Source organism: Arvicola amphibius, chromosome 9 (genome assembly GCF_903992535.2).
Source record: "Arvicola amphibius chromosome 9, mArvAmp1.2, whole genome shotgun sequence".
In the NCBI taxonomy this organism is placed as follows: Eukaryota; Metazoa; Chordata; class Mammalia; order Rodentia; family Cricetidae; genus Arvicola; species Arvicola amphibius.
This window is the reverse complement of record NC_052055.2, coordinates 48922041-48940087: the sequence shown is the minus strand read 5'-3', so window position 1 is coordinate 48940087 and position 18047 is coordinate 48922041. Positions and strand designations below refer to the sequence as shown.

The window sequence follows — 18047 nt, the reverse complement described above, 5'->3', positions numbered from 1 at the left end:
TAGATTCAGAACATTTGAAATGATTTTGTATATCTTTCATGATCACAATGCAATACAACTTAAAACTGACAATTAACAAATCAGTAGTAAATACACTCATCATGGCTTGCACTATTTCTTGGACTGGCCTCTAGTGGCTTAGCTCTGCACTCTGATCTTCAGGCAAGCTTTACTTGTTAGATCACAAACAAAATATCATCACAGTAGAAAAAGTTTATTGGTTAGCTTAAAAAAAACAATTATGCTTCTTTTGTTAAAACGAAAACAAACCACACATTTTATTAGAATACACAATTCAAGTTCTTTCTTCTAGACAGTTACCACTCTTGGTGACTACCTTCAACATCTAATAGATGTATATATTTCTATGAACTCTACAGAACACTGAGAGCCTCGCTTGGGAAGTACAATGATCTAATTATTAAATTTTCAATAGAAATTACTTCATCCCCTGTGACAAATTATAGAAATTTGACAGCTGTTAACAAAGTTATGAAAACCAGTTTTGTGAATCTCCATTTTGCCTAAAGAACTTGCACAGCTGACAAAAGAGCCTGTTGCATTTAATGTTTTATTTTCTTAGTTAACAGAGTGATTTCCAAGTGTAACAGAAGACTGGGTTACACAGTGAATGTTAATTATATTAGTATTATTAAATGCCGAATTTTTTTATTGTTTTCTGTCTCTCCTTTTCCCTAGTTTCCAACAAAACACTTGGTCTTCCACATTGTTGCACACCTTAATTGTCCAAGCAGACAAGAAACCGCAGTACCCTCTGGGGAGAGCCAGTAATGAATGCCTGCCTGACCTGATGGAGCAGAGAACTAAATGAGGCTTGAAAAGCTGGCATCGGTCCCTCAGACATGAAGTGCTCCCCGAGAATGCACCTAGCTTACTTGAGTCCTTGAAGGCTTCTGAAGCAGATGGGATTGGCACTCTAGGTGGTAAAGTGGAGGCTGGCAGTGGGCTCCACGTTCATTTCAGCAGACGTCCAGAGTGACAGGCGTGGGATGAGAGCTGGTAACCTGTATAGGGTTCTATAAAAAGGAAGAATGAAGCAAGAGTCCACTGGGAAGAGGGAACCTCACCTGAGAAAATGCCTCCATCTGATTGGCCTATAGACAAGTCTCTAGGGCATTTCTTGTTCAGTGACTGATATGGGAGGGTCCAGCCCAGTGTAGGGTGATGCCACCCTTGTGCAGGTGATCCTGGGTGGTGCAAGAAAGCAGTCTGAGCAAGCCATGGGGAGGAAGCCTGTAAGCAGCATGCCTATGGCATCTGCTTCAGATCCTGCCTCCAGGTTCCTGCCCCTGAATTCCCTTTATGGCAGAATGTGTAAGCCAAATAAACCCTTTCCTCCCCAACTTGCTTTTGGCTATGGTGTTTATCACAGAAATGGAAACCTAACTGGGATATATAGTTGTTCCAAAGCAAAGACAGGGCCATGGCCTCAGCAGCAGTGACTATAGTGACTCTCCCTTATGAACCTGTTTACTCTTTTTTTGTGATGGCCCTATTTGGTTGTTTTATCCTCCCTTCTTCCTGTTTGTTTATCAGGACCTTTTTGTTATCTTTTTTCACAACTCATTAGAATTTACCCTTGTGTTTATTTTTTTTCATTTATTGTTCTCCCCCAAATGCTCCCATAAGGTTTTAACTTCTATTGCTAATTCTGAGCTGCTGGTTCCAACCTCCACAATCCTATTCTTTTGGTATCCTCTGACACCTGCCAGGCAGTCTCTTGAATGCTAAGCTTTCATTTGAATGCAACATAAAGAGACTTTAGACGCTCTTAGAGGTCCTTGGGCACACATGCCCTGACTCCACTCACATGGAGTCAGACAGATAGACCCTGTGCTCTTGTGTCTCAAAGGGATGTAGGAGAAATCAGGATTAAGCAAATTGCTACACAATAATTGTATAACCGAACCCACATTCAACACTTAGGACAGATTCTGTAGGAGCAAATTGTTCACCGTCTGTAACCTTTTAAGAATGTACTCTTGGACTCTTTGCCAAGTCAGAGTCTTTGGGCCTGCCCAATCTCATTCATTCTGGCAAGAGATTTTCTTTTGGCAGCTTTGAACGTCAAAATTATCTGATCTAGAAGATTCAGTGTGAGGCTACTTAGGAGAAATTTTTGGTATATACAGAGGCTGAACACATAAAAAAATAATTTTGTTCCGTGTTTAGTAACCACGGAAACATGTCCTTGTAAAATTCTTATGGTGGACTCTTTTGAAAGACATCAGGATTGTGAAAAGTGTAGGCGATATTCTAGAAAATTTCTCAAAATTAGCTAGTTATCATTGACTAATAATATTAAAAAATCAGTAAATCAGTGTTTTAATATAAATGATCACTTTCATTGGGAAAAAAAGCTGAACATTTTCTCTCTGCCATTTCCCTAGGAGTCAGGTGGGTCACTGTGTTAGTTTCATTATTTAAGAAATGAATCAAATGAAGACACATTGTGATCACTTTGTTGATGGAGTGACTTTGTAGAGGAGCCCTGGAGGCTGAATATAAGTCCGGCTAAGGAAGTGTACCATATGGCGTGAAGCTTCTAGGAGTGTAGCATAGCACATTAGACAAGCTCGGGGGAAGACAGGAGACTGAAGTACAGTGCATGGGGCTCTCTGGGCACAGGGCCACTCAACCCATGGAGGCAGTTGGCAGCATACCGGACAAGAAGTTAGATGAGATGATAAAGCCAGGGTGTTTAAATCCATCACCGAATCATTGTCATCTACACATCATCCCCTCTACCATTTTGAGGCAGGGTCTCACATAGCTCAGCATGGACTGAATTGACTGTGAAACCTAAGCTGACCTTGAGCTTCCAGATACTTCTGACTTTGTCTGAAAAGGGTTGGGACTGCGAGTGCCATACCACCCAGGCACTAGTCTCGTTTTCAGTTCTCAGTGAGTTACACGACTTGTCCCTAGTTTACAAGGAGAACGATGGGCTTTCACAGGGAATCCTGGACTTTCCAATGAAGGAGGACTTTCCTCAGGCACCACTCACGCTGCTCAGGGCTGCTGTCTTGCTCAGTGCATAGCTGTTCTTTGCCTGTTCTTTCACAGTCCATGCTGCGGGAATTAGAAAAGTCGAAGGTCACGTGAACTCTCAAGATCATGTGATCTTAATCTGAGAACAAAGAAGCTCGTCTTCAGGTTTTCTGTAATTTTTCTCTCCTGTTCTTGATGTAGGGAGCACAGCCATTGTTGAAGAGAGAGCCAAGCTCAGTAGAGTGAACACTTGTTAAAATATAAACCCATAGATTTCCTGCTTGTCCATTCCTTCAGAAACGTCTAAAATATCAGGAAGATCTATCTAATCAGTGTTTTTTGTTTCATTTTAACCTTTCTTGAACTGCACTGAACTATTTTAAGCAATTCCACATCTAGATGCCTGGTCTCAGTTCCTTGCCAGATTAATATTTCTCAACCCTGTCAGTCAGCTCCTCCTGACACTAGTGTGGGAGCATACAGAAGTGAATCAGTCCCTCTTGACTATAGGTCAGAGAGTTAAGACCTATTCCTGCTCCTTCAAGGTTATTGGCGCTAGGTTTGGCTTAAGATGTGGCTAACAGCACCTAGGGTGTGGTCACTTGGTGTTTTGGATATTAAGATGGTAATTACTTTGTTTGTTCTTTGTTTGTAAGAAGTCTTGCCTTCTTCCTCTCCTTTTGGATTCGCATTTGTGGATTCAGTATTCCCTCGGTTGCCCTCTCGACTCTATCCTGTGTCTTTATTTCTTTTGTGTCTCTGTTTCTTCTGCCTAACATTTTTAATCCCCTCACCCCTACCCTGGAACTAATGAACCCATCAAGACTGGGCCCCAACACACTAGCTTGGACTATGGCACTGCTTCAACACCTCAAGGACAGCCTGGCAGCTTCTACTTTGACAAGAGGAAAGCCAGCATCTGAGTTGAGGGGAAGGACCAGAGGGACTCCTCCAAATGAGGAGAAACCACAGAGCAGCTTCTTGGAGGATGGACCTGAGCCATCAGGCATGAGATTTTTAGTGTAGCTAGTCTTTAGTCACCAATGCCCAGCCAAGAATATGGCCCCATTGGTCATATGGAGGAGAAAAGCAGCCTGGCCAAGCCTTAGCCAAGTGTCTGACACAAAGCCGGTGGCAGGGGGATGACAGCTCTACTGTGACTAGTTTGGGAATGACTTGTCCACACTGGAAGAGAATGCTGAGGTAATATCATTAGAAGTCTAGAAGACTTGCCATGGAGAGATGACTAAGGGCAGTTGGGTAACTTGAGCACCCTGGGTGGTATTTCCTTAAGTATCCTGTGGTCAGAGGGAAGTGGCCTTCATGATGCCATCTGCAATATGTTCTTTTATATACATAGTACATTTGAAATTCTGAAAAGGGAGAATCCTACCTTCCAAGTGCCTTTTTGAGTATAAAATTCATTTACCAAACAGAGAAAAAATTTTATCTGACAAGTTTACCTTTATATCCATACGTAATACCCACCCTCCAAAAATTAAAATACTGGATTGAATGCTCCTAGATATTTATTCATGATGACTATCAATTATGCTATTGTTTGAAATATTTTATAGCTGATTTTAACAGTGCTGTTAGCCATTGGAAAGCTGGTGAAATGTGAGATGGATACCCCTGTGACTTTTGGTCACAAAGGCAACTTCACAATGTGAGCATCAGTTTCCAGGCTGTATCCAAATCTTAGACCCCTGAATTTCTGTTGACTGGACCCACTTGGTGTTGCTCATATTCAAATGGCCATTAGGTCCACAGAGAAGCCATGTGTTCAGAGACCTTTTCCCCTTTTTTGTTGCATTTCTTTCTTTTTTTCTTAATAGACTCTGGCCATGCAACCCTGGCTATGTAGACAAGGGTAGATCCACCTGCCTCTCCCTCCTGAGAACTGGGATTCAAGGCCATGCCTGGGCAGAAAACATATTTCATTTTATCCATCATTAAACGGTCAGTTTTTCTTGCTCTGGTGACTTCACTGGATGTTAAGATGTGACTTCTTGAAGGATTAAATCCTTCTTGACGGATTAAACAACTGTGCAGAGGGATTGAATAATAACTCCGTCCTGGGTGCTTAGGTTTTCTAAGGACATTTTCAAGTCAAGTGTATAGCAATGCTAGAAATTCTGACTTCTTTTAGAGCTGCATAGCTGCTGGGGCCATAGACATCTGTTCAATGGATGGAACTGCAGCCTGAAGAATCTTGTCTTCCATTTTCTGTCTCATTCAAGCACTAGTTGCCAGGTAAGGCAAAGGAAGCCAGCGGGATGCTATGGGATGCTCCTTAAGGAAGAGTCAGTTCCCGGGAGCACAGCCCTGGTCTCCTGTTGCTGGTGGGGTTTTCCTTTTGGTTTCCTCTCCCTACTGTGTCTTTTCCCCATTGGCCTCTTGTTATTCTATCTTACAAACAATTTCTTCTAAAACTAGTGGCACTTTTATTACAAAACTGAAGCCCCTCTACTTTTGCGAGGCAGTGAAATCAGAGAAATGATGGGACTGAGTTATTCAGTTGATGTAATTCCTCAAGGGGTCTTCATCTGCTAACATTGGCATTTCCTCTTTCAGATCTAACGGTGTCCAGTACCGAAGGGACACCCAGCCAGCCGTGTTTGTCAGACGACCACTGTGATGAATAATTCATCTTTGCTTTTAGCACGGCACAAGGTCACATACTGCTTACCTGAGAGAGTTTTAACACATGTGTGGGACCAAATGAGGCTCTCTGAATGTAGGGAACAGATGTGTGGCTGGGGCAGACTGCAGGGCCACTGGCAGTGGCACCAGGATTTATCCCAAATGCTTGTACTGGCTTTTTTGGGAACCCATTCTCACTGGATGGATACCTTGCTCAGCCTAGACATAGTAGGGAGGGCCTTGGACATTCCCCAAAGCAATGTGACTTATACTTTCTGAGGAGTGGATGGTGGTGAGGTGGAGGGAATGGGAGAAGGGGAGGGAGTGGAAACTGGGATTGGTATGTAAAATGAAAAAAGATAGTTTGTTTTCATTTTTTAAAAAAAATAAATTATAAAAAACTGTTAAATATAAAATTGGAAAACTCTCTTTGATAGACAAGAAAATGAAAATATAGATTTTTTTATTTTTCCATTCAAAAATTTACACTTCTTCCCCTCCTCCCATTCCCCTCTGGTTCCCCCACATTCCCTCCTTCCTCTCCCTCCCTCCTTAAGAGAGGGCAGGGTGCCCTGCCCTGTAGGAAGTTCAAGGCCCTCCCCCCTCTATCCAGGCCTAGGAAGGTGTGCATCCAAATAGACTAGGGTCTCAAAAAGCCAGTACATGCAGTAGAAACAGGTCCTAGTGCCATTATCAATGGCTTCTCAGTCTGCCCCATTGGCAGCCACATTCAGAGAGTCCGGTTTGATCACATGCTCATTTAGTCCCGGTCCAGCTGGATTTGGTGAGCTCCCCTTAGAACAGGCACACTGTCTCAGTGGGTGGACCAACCAAAAATATAGATTTTTTTTCAAACTGAAAGAAGCACATTGTTTCTTTTACCATCATAAATGGTAAAAAAAAAATCTTACATGCTCGATATATAATCTTCAAAAAAACTCAGAAATAATAAAACTAACACTCCAATATAAAGGGAACCTCACCCAAGTATTTCTACAGATGAATAACTTCCTGGAAACACAGTCATTAGTCCTTTAACCACAATGATACTGTCTAAATTGTAAAAGACTAACCCAAGTGTTGACAAGGCTGAGGAACACCTGGAGCTCACATACTGCTTTAGAAGTAAGAAATAGTAAAAGTGTTTTGTAAAACAATTCAGTAATTTCTTAAGAAATTAAGCATAATGTTATTCTATTTTTATCCAAGTATTCCATTTCTACTTGTCCAAAGTAATGGAAACTTACATCCACAAAAGACTTACAGACCAGTGTTCCTAGCAGTCTTTTTTGTAATAGGCCAAATGCAGGAATAAGCACGTTGTCAGTCAAGGGGGTTGGCTCGTGGATTTGTGGCATGTACTCAAAAGTAGACCTTTACCCTTCACTGATGCACCCAGTTGGAAAGAATTTTTACAGAGCAAAAGGAATCAGATTTAAAATGAGCATGCCATGTTTTGTGGTTTTAAATTTAAAATGGAGTGATGTTCTGAATGTTGAGAAGAGAGGTTGATTACAAAAGACACACAGAAATTTGGGGGGGGGGTGAGGGAACGGCTTATTATTTTGATATGACTTCACAGGTAGACACTGTTCAAACTCCGCCACAATTACTTGCTAGTTATTGTACATATAAATAAATGCATTAAAATATACACACATGGACTCGACAAGGTGGCAAATTAGGAAGAGGCCTTTGGGTTGAGTACTAAAGTTCTTACTTTTTATTTCTTCAGCAGACACCTACAAAATAAAATTCTGGTCAGTTTAAAAAATATCTAGACTTCCTTCACCAAATCAATTTCGGGCAGCAATAAAAGAATTTGAGGGAAAGTTTTAGTCATAAAGTGTACTTTAATTTGTGATAGGGGAAACAGAGAGAAAACCAAAACTTCTGGATTTAAGGGGATGATGAGGGGAAGGTGGAGCCACCAGGAAAAGAAAACAAGACTAAAGAGTGGCAAGCGCTTGGGGCAGGGAAGAGCGGTAAGCACCCACATCCTGCCTCTTTAGGCACGAGCCTCCAAGTGGGTTGGTGATCCTGCCCCAAGGGAGGCCTGTTTTAAGCACCTGCTTCTCCAGGTGAGCCCAGGAGGCTGGTAATGCCCGCTAGCATCAGCCACCTCTTTCCCCGGGGTAGGCATTCTGCTCTCCGTCGCCTCCTGGTGGCCACCACCAGAAAAACCCGCAGTGACGCCTGGGGTCAGGTGTGTGCAGTAAAGTGGGGTTGCCAGGCAAGCTGCTGCGGCTTCCGCGTCCTACCCATCCCCAGTACTGCCGCCTAGAATCTACTTGCCAAACGCCCTGCTGCCTGAGCTGCGTACCTGGTTTACACTGCACAGCTTGCAGGTCTTGCGGACCAGACCAGGGAAGAAGGAGATAGATTACAAGGTTAAGCTCTCCCACCCCACCTCCAACCCCCGCTTCAGGGCAGAAATCCCATCTGTTTGAAAAGGAATGGACATAGCAAGGCTCTGAAGTCCCTTAAGGGGACCCTCGCTTACAGGGACCCAACTCTCAAGTTACAGGGGATGGAGGACGCAGTAAAGCCTCCTCCCTTATACCGCAGCGATCGTCCCAACAGTGTCCACTCCGCCCCAGCTTGCCCCATATATTGGCGCGCCCCTCTGTACTCGCTGTCAAAGGCTGGAGGCCGTCCTTCCTCCCAGGACCCCATCAGTCCAGTAGACCGAAGTAGGGAACCCATCAGTGGGGGTGGGGGTGGCGTATGTGCCTGGGTCACAGGAGGCCGTTCCGTGGGTTGGTTTCTAGCCCACAACTCTATCTTCCTCCCTAGAGGAAACGAAGTGACTGGCAAGAGTGGAGTCAGCCACGGCCCCGGAGGGTACGAGTGTGCAGAGTCTACACCGCCGGCTCCGGGACTCTCCAGCTAGACGGTACCCCTCAGGGTCATCCACTGTCTCTGCGCTCCACGCGCAGATCCTCACCCGGAGGGGCGGCAGACCCAACCCCTCCCCGCGGCTGCCCTGGGGTTGCAGCTGCCTGGAGCGCCACTTGCGAGGAGACCGTAGCGGCTTTGCCAGGACTGGCTCGGTCCCCCGATTCGCCACCAGGTCCGCCTCCTCCCTCCCCTTCCCGCACCGCCTCCGCCTCCTTCCTCTGCCTCCACCCTCACCCCTTCCCGTCGGTGGGGAGCTCGGCTCCGAGCAGCGCTCAGCCCGCCGCAGCTTGGATGTGGGCTCGGGACAAGTGTTCCGCGCCTCCGCTCGAGATGGACAGCCGCTACACCAGCGCCGCGGGCATCGGGGACTTGAACCAGCTGAGTGCCGCCATCCCTGCCACACGCGTGGAGGTGTCGGTGTCCTGCAGGTGAGGACGCGGCTCGTTTCTCTTCCTTTCATTTGGGGCTTGGTGGCACTTGGCTAGCGCTCCCTGTACCACGAGGCTTGGCGCCGGTGAGAAGTTGCTTGATGAGTGGGGACACTCCACTTGTGAGACAGACGCTAACCCCTCGCCCTCCCCTCCCCCGGTCAAGTGACATAGATTTGGGGACTAGAGTGGTGGGCTTTGGGACTGAGTCTTTTTTGTGTGTGTTTGTTTTCTTTCTGGGAAATGCAGTGAAAGTTGGCAGAAGCTGTGACTCAGCTTCAGAACCCCAGCCGCCGCCCACTTTACAACCTTTAAGAAAAAAAATTACAAAAAAAAAAAAAAATGAAATCAGGGCCAGATGTTCAGTGATGACGGGAACCGAAGGGTCAGTACTGCCAAAAGCGGGCGTGACAGCTACGTACACTGGCCTGGGACTCCCGCCGCCCGGTGGGATCAATTCCAGTTCCTCAGCTTCCTCCTCTCCACCCACTTCCTGGAACCATCCAACTTCCTCACCCTACACCCTTCGGGGACGTTTGCCCGAAGCCTATGGCTGTTCCAGGTTTGTTCTTCCTGGCAGGGGCTTACCTAGGAATTGAGAAGTCACGACTGATTTTCTGCTGGCCGCTAGATAAACATAAATGCATGCAGCAACTTTCAACTCAAGGACTGCCGGTTTCAGAGCCCCTTTCCTGATGCTCAATGGGACAGATCCTCCTTAAGCAGAGTAGCTGAGCTGCCCCAGTTTTGGAGAATTAGGTGGTCGGCTATATTAAGAATTCCAGAGTGATTGCATACACCCAGGTGCCCATTCCTCGTTGAAGGGCCTTTCTCAGAGGAAAACTCCACACATACCCTGTGCTTGCAAATGCCTTCAAATGTTCTCAGCCTTTCTGTAGGAAAGCTTGTCTTAAATTTTAAGTCTAACAAGCATGGGTGAAATTTGTTGGAAACAAACCCTGAAGTTAGATGCCTTCAGCCTCTAAAACGGTGCTTCTCAACCTTCCTAAACGCTTTAATACAGTCTCTCATGTTGTGATAACTCCCCCCAACCAGAAGATTATTTTTGTTGCTACTTAGTAACTAATTTTGCTACTGGTATAAATCAGAGTCTAAATATCTGTGTTTTCCGATGGCCTTAGGTGACCCCTGTGAAGGGGTTGGTCGACCTCCCCATCGGGTAGCAAATGACCCACAAGTTGAGAACCACTGTTCCAAAGCTAAAGTATCTTGGAAATTCACATTTCAGCACCCACTCCACCCCACCCCTGTAGCCTTGTTCTTTGGGTAAGGGATAGCCCTGAGGACTATAAATGACGATTTGATTAGTCTTGAAGCTGACTGACCTCAGGCTGTGAAAGTGATAATGGTGTGTTCGGGGACAGCTGACACATACCCTTGGCTTATTACGGTCACCCCCTTGAGTGCCCCACTGGCTCCTTCCAGTTAACAGCTGCAGTTCCCAGGAGCTTGCAATTCCTAGGAGCGTTGGCTCTCTCCGAAGCTGGCTTTGGGATTTAGAAGGAGGTTACTGCTCCCTTGCACAGGAACACGGTGGGCGGTCAGGAGTTCTCCCATATCAGCATTTTCATATCCATCATCTGTTCAGCCTCCTGCACTGGGAGGGCTCTAAACAGACAAGAACACTGCATACCGACTGTTATTCCTCAGGGCTGAGCGGAATAGTACTGGTGGCTGGGGTCCTGAAGTGCATTGGCTCACACCAGTTTGTTTCAGCTCTGCTCCAGGTCCTGGAGACCGTCTTCTCCGAGGGATTACTCTTTAGCATTTAAAAAAAAAGTTTCAAATAAGAAACAGATATTCTGAAGGAGAAGCAAGTACTTAATGCCAAATATTATTGCTAAGGCTGTTCAGGCCTTCTCTATTATTTGAGTTGTCCAGAACCAGTTGATGGTTTATTTCTTGCTAAATTCAACATAGAAACCACTTTTGGGCAAGTGTACTTGGTAAGGTAGGAGTTTGAGGCAGGTTAATTTCACTTGTGTGGTGTTTGAGAGACTTGTCTTGCCACCGTGGGAGATGGTATGGTTTGAGTTTCAACATCAGAGTCCTGGGTGCAAATTCTGGCCTTGGGACTTAATTTTATTACCTAAGAATTGGTTCTTATTTAGTTTCTCTAAGCTTGTTCATATCTGATAATGAAGCTAATTGTGGCATTTTCTTTAGTGCATTACAAGGGTTTTATGGAAGGATATGGGGAATGTACTTGTCCAAGACATGAAATAAAAACTGTGAGCGATTATTGTGATACAGCATCTTAGCTATGATAAAACACCATGACCGCAACAACTTGGGGTGGAAAGTGTCTAGGAGCTGACACAGAGGTCATGGAGAGGAGCTGCTTACTGTCTTGCCCCCTTTTGGCTTGCTCAGCCTGTATTCTTACAGAACCCATGACCACCAGCCGAGGGATGGCACCGTCTCTAATAGGCTGGGCCTCCCCATGATTCACTAATTAAGAAAATGTCCTATAGCCTGCCTCCAGACGGTTCTTAGGGAGGCATTTTCTCGATTGAGGCTCCCTCCTTTTTTGATAACTCTAGCTTGGGTCAAGTTGACACCAGACTAGGTAGCACATGCAGAAAATGTCACTTAGAGTTCTGTAACTATTCTCTGTTTGAATTCTAGTAAGCCAGGTAATGAAAACAGAGCTAACTGTTCCCAGAGCACAGCTTTCCCTGGATGCTTAGCAAGAAAGTACAATGGAGGGCCCCTCAGCCTTGCTGCAGGTGAGCAGGGCAAGGACTTCCCATGCCACATTGTCTGAGGGAGCTCAGATTGCTAATGCTTCAAAAGTAGCTTACAATGGAACCCCTTTTTGATAACCTTTTTTCTTCTGCCCCCTATAATCAAAAGATTCCCTGTCACTTTGGGAAAGAGAGAAAGATAACAATTGAAGCCCGAAGCTAAATATATCTCTTTTTACTGATCAAGTATCTGAGTGTCTTTTATATATGTCCAGGAATTAAACTGTGCTTTGTGGGTAGGACAGATAAGCTGTCATCTCTGAAAACGTAAAACGTGACTGGCAGATAAACATCGTAGAAGATACTTACCTAGGAGAAAGCCTAGCAACAAGGCTTCTGCACGTGCAGGGATAGGACGTCGCGGAGTTGAGAACTCAGTTTACAGGACAGGACGGTGGGCGTGGCTAATCTGGGAGAGATGACAGCCTCAGTTTCAGTGGCTGTGAACTTGCCCTGTAGTGAGGAAAACCACACTCTGGTTATAGTCGCCTAAAGGCAGAGTCACAATCTCCGGCTTCTCCTCTGCTCATTACCTTATTATTTGTGCATTCGTGTTTCTTTCTGAAAAGTCACTTGTAGAGTTTTAAAAACTTAAGTTCCCCGATTAACTGAGCTTCCCTGTAGCTGAAATGGTGCAACTTTAGCTAAGCTTCCAATTTTATTCTGAAAACACGTCGCTGAGAGCTGATGCTGAAGTTTATGGAAAGAAGTAATTTTCTGTAATTAATCCCTTTCTCAGGAGCCCCTGTTTCACTATTTTGGTAATTTTTGTCATTTTCCCAGACTGAGGGGATAGTTAGTAGTCAGAGCATGGGATGCTTCTGGTCTTCCCATGCTAATTCTCAAGTGCTGATCCATACCATTACTCCTGGAATGAGGAAGGAAGCTGAAATGTTTTGAGTGTGCACATCCTGGTAAGAATTTGAAGTCAGACCTAAAGCTGCTTCCTTGTCTTGTCTGGCACCGCTTCTCCCATGGACTGTCTAGATGCAGCGTGAGAAACATGTGCCTAGTCTCTATCAAGACACCTGGCAAGTAAATATGGCAGCAAAGTTTGACCCAGAGATGCAGTTCCAAAGCATACAGGATTATCATCCTGGTCCAAGGCAGTGTGGGTGTGCCACGTTGCTCTCTGTCTGCAGCCTCCCTTACCTTCGTCACTCCTGCGTCTTGATTAGATTTTTTTTTTCTTTTTATCTGCTTTCAAGACTTAGGGCAAATGTCATCTTCCTTCATGGCCCCTTTCTTAACTGAAGTTTTCTTCACTCCTCAAACAGTTGGCACACACCTCTATTAAGCAGGTCTATTGTAATTCTTAGGTACAGTATAAGGACCATTGGGACTCCTTCATGATGGTGGATTCTGAGTGGTCAGTAAACGTGCAATGCTAAATGAAGTCATCTGGTGTTTGTGAAGTGGAGAGGGTTTCTGTTACAGATTCCTGGGCTCCAAAGCAGGTCTACTGAGATGCAATATCTGGGACTGTGATGCTGGACTCTATGTTCACAGGTTCACATATGCTGGTTATGTACATGGCTATGATGCTGCTTATATACATGGCTATGGTGCTGCTTACATACATGGTTATGATGCTGGTTATGTATCCTAAAACTTGAAGGCTTAATGAGCAAATGACTGTGACTAAGCAGAGTTTCTAACAGGTTGATTGCAACTGATTTTTATGCTAGAATTTCTACCCACAGACTCTATAGCCTTTGAAAAATGGAGACATAATCAATTTAAGTCTTTGTGAGTTTGTCTTTTAAATAAGAAAGTTCATTTAGAAAACTTAAAAACTTTGGGAGAAGTTTGACGTACATTACTCAAACGATGATTCGTTTTCAAGTCAAGGTTAGTCTTGAGCTAAGTAGGTTCAATTTCTATGCTTCATTTACAACATTTTGTTGTGGGCATGCCACTTGTGAGGTTTATTGCTTCATTGTGCAAGGCATCCCCAGTCCTGAGCGTCTCATCCTTCTCTGACACTGTATCTGTGACCTTTGACAAGACCTTGTAAGGAACTCAAGTAAAACAGAAGGAAATCTCATGATTACCATTTGCAAAGTAGCTAAGTCACAATTTATGTTTCATAAAATAAACAACAGTTTTAAGTAGACAGTTATACTGGTATAATACAATGATATAAATTTTTATAATTTAATCTAACACATATGGAAACAATGAGATATGATATTATTTGATGAAGCTATATATCTTGAAGGTTTTTTTTTGTTTCTACTTTTATTTTAGAAAGTATCTCCCCATGTGACAATCTAGCTAAGGTTGACCTGAAACTTGTGATCCTCCTGCCTCAGCTCTGAATGCTGGGATTATAGACATGAAACAACAGGCCAGACCTAGATTTATTTTCAATAACAATGAATAAGAAATAATTGGGAAAAGTACAGTGCTAATATATGTTTTTAAGCTGTTATTTCTTTTTGCTCAACATAACTTTGTTGATATAACACACATTGCTGTCTAGATGGTGTGACCTAATTTTAGTGTCTGAGATTTTAAATTATTATTATTATTGTTGTTGTTGTTGGGGTGTGATGGGCATGAGTATTCCATCGCACATGTGTGGAAGTCGGAGGACACCTTGTGAATGTAGGGTTTCTCTTTCCACTATGCGTTCCGGGATTTGAACTCAGGATGTTAGCTTGTGTGCCAAGTGCTTTTACCTGCTAAGCTTTCTTACTATCCCTGTGTGAGACTCTTTTTGAAGGAGCTTATGGTAGGTTATTTCTAGAACCAAGCCCTTGCTATTTACAAGTCCTTGTTTTACTCAGTCCTCTCCCCCAAACAATGTGAAATTTTGCTGTGGCTGATCTAGAGTTTCCTCTCAACGGGAATCTAGCTGGTCTTGTTCATCCTAGAAATGAACACTGTTCTATATTAATAAAAAGCTGCACTTTTCCCGCAGTTTACTTCTGGATATGCTTGTAATATTTCTGGTAAATAGAGCTTCCAGGGGAGACGGCAAATGAATTCAATCTTGTGTGCTAACTCTGCTCACTCGTTGCTGGCTCCCTGGGCTGTGTCAGGGAGGATTCAGAGGGCACCAGCCGGCTTTGTGGAAAACAGTTGACTTTGGAAATGAAGTGAATCAATGCTATCTGGTGTTGCACACTGCTGCTGCTCTGCCTCAGCATCCTTGACACGCTGTCTTTCATAAGTTTGTTACAAGCAGTTTTAGCATATTATTTTTAAATTAGCTCACAATGCACTGGGACTCCAGGGCCTGTTGCATCCTTTTGTTACGTGGCTCAGGAAGTGGTCATCTGCTTTCAACACTGGGCATGGTAGGGCAACATGTGGATGGCTGAGCCTGCAGGATGACTAGTTTTGTCTGTTGAATGATGACCAGGGTACTTCCTCATTCCACTCAGCCATCCCCTTCCTGTCTTATTTGGATTTAGAGACTCCAACTTTCTGAGTGCCTAAAATCCTTGCCTGTGGCTGGCAGTAAAGGCTGTCCTTACATATTGTTGTCCATGATGTGTAGGCTCACAGAGGGTGATAATTAATTGCACCTTTCTTTGAGTTCTCTTACTACCACATTTTATTTTTTATGATTTAATATTATTTGGATTTTTATATATTTTTCTATATAATCGGTTTTAGAAGCGTTTGTTTTACTATTATTACTATAAAATGTGACTTTGTTCTTTGTGTGTAAACATTTTCATTACAGTAGATATTTGCTGCTTGATGGACAGGTTGGAGAAATGAACCTACATATCTATGGAGTTAATTACTTTTATAATCTTGAAGTGTTAATATACATAATAAAAATATGAAACTCAACCTATTTTCACCAGTATAACTTAATGAAAGAATATTTTTTTTTACCCAGTTATTATAGCGTTCTGCAAAATTTTTTATGTGAAGGGACAAGAAACATATAATTTTGGTTATATTGTCTCTAATAACAGCTCAGTGAGTTTTAGAAGTGGACACTATTTCTGCATACTGACAGATAATTTGTTTCTTTAATTAGGGATGAATGTTGAACAGAAATAGGCAATCCTTGTAACTTGCAGTGTGGCTGGGCAGACAACTCCTTTGGTAAAATGTTAATGGCAGTGGTGTGCCTATTGGGAAAGGTGAAGGAGAGTTCCTTAAGGTCCCTGGCCTGCAGTCTACTGACTAAGCAAGCTCCAGGTTCAGTGGGAGTCTCCATCTCAGACCGCAAGGTGGGAAATGACTGAGGAGTATTCCTGATGTGGACCTCTGGCTTCTACACACACACACACACACACACACACACACACACACACACACACACACACCAATGAGCTTGAATGTGTGATATTCTATGTGGTGTATCTAAACAGGAAAACAGATCAGCATGTCTTATTAGTTGACTCAAGATGGAGTTTGTATTGAAGAAAAATATTTCTATTAATTTACTTGTTAAACCAATGAAGTGAGAGACTTGTGGTGTTTTAAAGGAGTATGGCCAATCTCTTGAGGGAGCAAATGGTTAACACGCTTTCTTACTGCCTCAATGTACAGTTTTAATTTTATGCCACAAAAAATGTGAATAGTTTTTGAAAAGCCAAAAGTCACAACAAGATAAAGCCTCAATAGTAGAGCGATAGAAGGAAACAGTTTCTAGAAATGAGCAAAGAGCAAAGCTGATCTCTATGTAGGATATTTACAGTACTATATATGATATCTATGTTAAAACAAGCAGACTTATTGCAAAACCACTGTCGATAGACTCTGCCACTTCTTCCATTTGTCTGGCTAGGATGCTTTGCTGAGTTGTCTAAGAAATATCTGAAGTGCTTCTGACAGACGAGACTGAATGCTCCATTGATTATATTTAGCCCCAAATCTGCCATGCTTAATTGTATAAAGTCTTTTCCAAGGCACAGATCTAACGGATGCTATAAAGTTAGGAAAAACCAAAACGTAGCATTGCTTTCTTTCGATGAAGGCGGTACACGGGTTTCATGCATGAGGACATGCCCAGCAGCTCCCAGTGCAGAGGGAATGCTGTGATTTTACCATGCAATGATTGTATGCTCGTATCATTTATTTCTCACTTGGGGAAAATGGTCTGAACCTGCTGTTTTCAACAGAATTGTCAGCGGCATTTCCTCAGAGATTTTTCAGACTGTGTATGTGCCCATTAGAAGATGCTAGTTTACATCTTCACAGGGGACTAAGTCCTTTATGTTTTTTTCTTTTTCCTCAGTACATTAGTAAAATTTCTGTCATTTGAGAAGTAAGCCCTCACCTTCTGCTGCTTTACTTCCATAGCTTACTATGGCTCACTATGATACCGATTAGCTCCAGGCTCGTCTGACCAGGGTGCAAGTGTAACTGGAGTTTTTAGGCCATGCGACAGCCTCTGACAATCCTAACAAGCCAGGCTCAGCTACCCACTCAACATGCCAGTTTAAAGAGACAAGTAATACTGCGAAGAAGAGAAAAATGATATGTTAAGCATGGCTGCATTGGTGAGGGAACACATAAAGATTACAGTGACCTCCCCACTCAAACCCCAGATCTATCTTTGGGAGTCCTCATGAGGTTCAGAGGTTCAGGTTCAAATACAGAGCAAGAGATAGGCTTAACCAAGCACTCCTCATCAAAATATTGTCTCATTGACTCATCTGAGCTGTGTGGAATCTCCTCCTGGGTGTAGAGTAGGAAAGGACAGATACTTAGGGTGATTTAATGTTGTATACAACTCAATTGCTAGTGCAGTAAGAATATTTAAATATTTTGAATATTAGTTTGGGTTTTTTTTTTCATGTACCATTGGTTGTTCATTAATTTACTATGTAGCCTGGCATGGCCTTGAAATCCTGATTCTCCTTCCGCCTTCATATCTCAAGTGTTGGAGTCTTGCCCTAACTGTCAAACTTCATCTATTTATCTTCATGTCTCCACTTCCCTCCTCTGCACTGCTCTTACTCAAAGCCTCCCTAGTTCCAAACCACTTCAGACGAGCTCAATCAGGAGCAAACTGGGAGAAGTCCCTCTTAGCATCCCTCCTGTTGGAGTGTGTTGACAGTTGACACGTTTCTGTCACTATGAAGAATTTCTAATAAATTTGATTCAACCTTTAGTTCTCCAATTTATAGTGTGTTTGTTGTACGTGTTCCACATTTCACTGGACTGCTTACAGATCTCTCCCCTTAATCACATACAAATAAGCTAGAGGCAAGAACACAGGCATTTATATATAGGTTTTTCCACAACACCCTTTCTTGGGCTTCCAGTGGACTTAGTGCTTTTTGGAAGAAATAGTTGAAAGACTATCAGATAACCA

The 18047-nt window shown here is 43.4% G+C and overlaps 1 protein-coding gene across 1 annotated transcript in view; it reads left to right on the top strand.

Moving 5' to 3' along the window:
• Positions 1–8812: 8812 nt before the first annotated feature.
• Cpne8 (copine 8) overlaps positions 8813–18047 on the top strand; it is a 191898-nt gene continuing 182663 nt past the window's right edge. Inside the window, exon 1 of the mRNA XM_038343526.1 lies at positions 8813–8987. Coding sequence (XP_038199454.1) covers positions 8851–8987 — 137 coding nt within the window. The 5' untranslated portion in view covers positions 8813–8850. The remainder of the gene's footprint in view (positions 8988–18047) is intronic.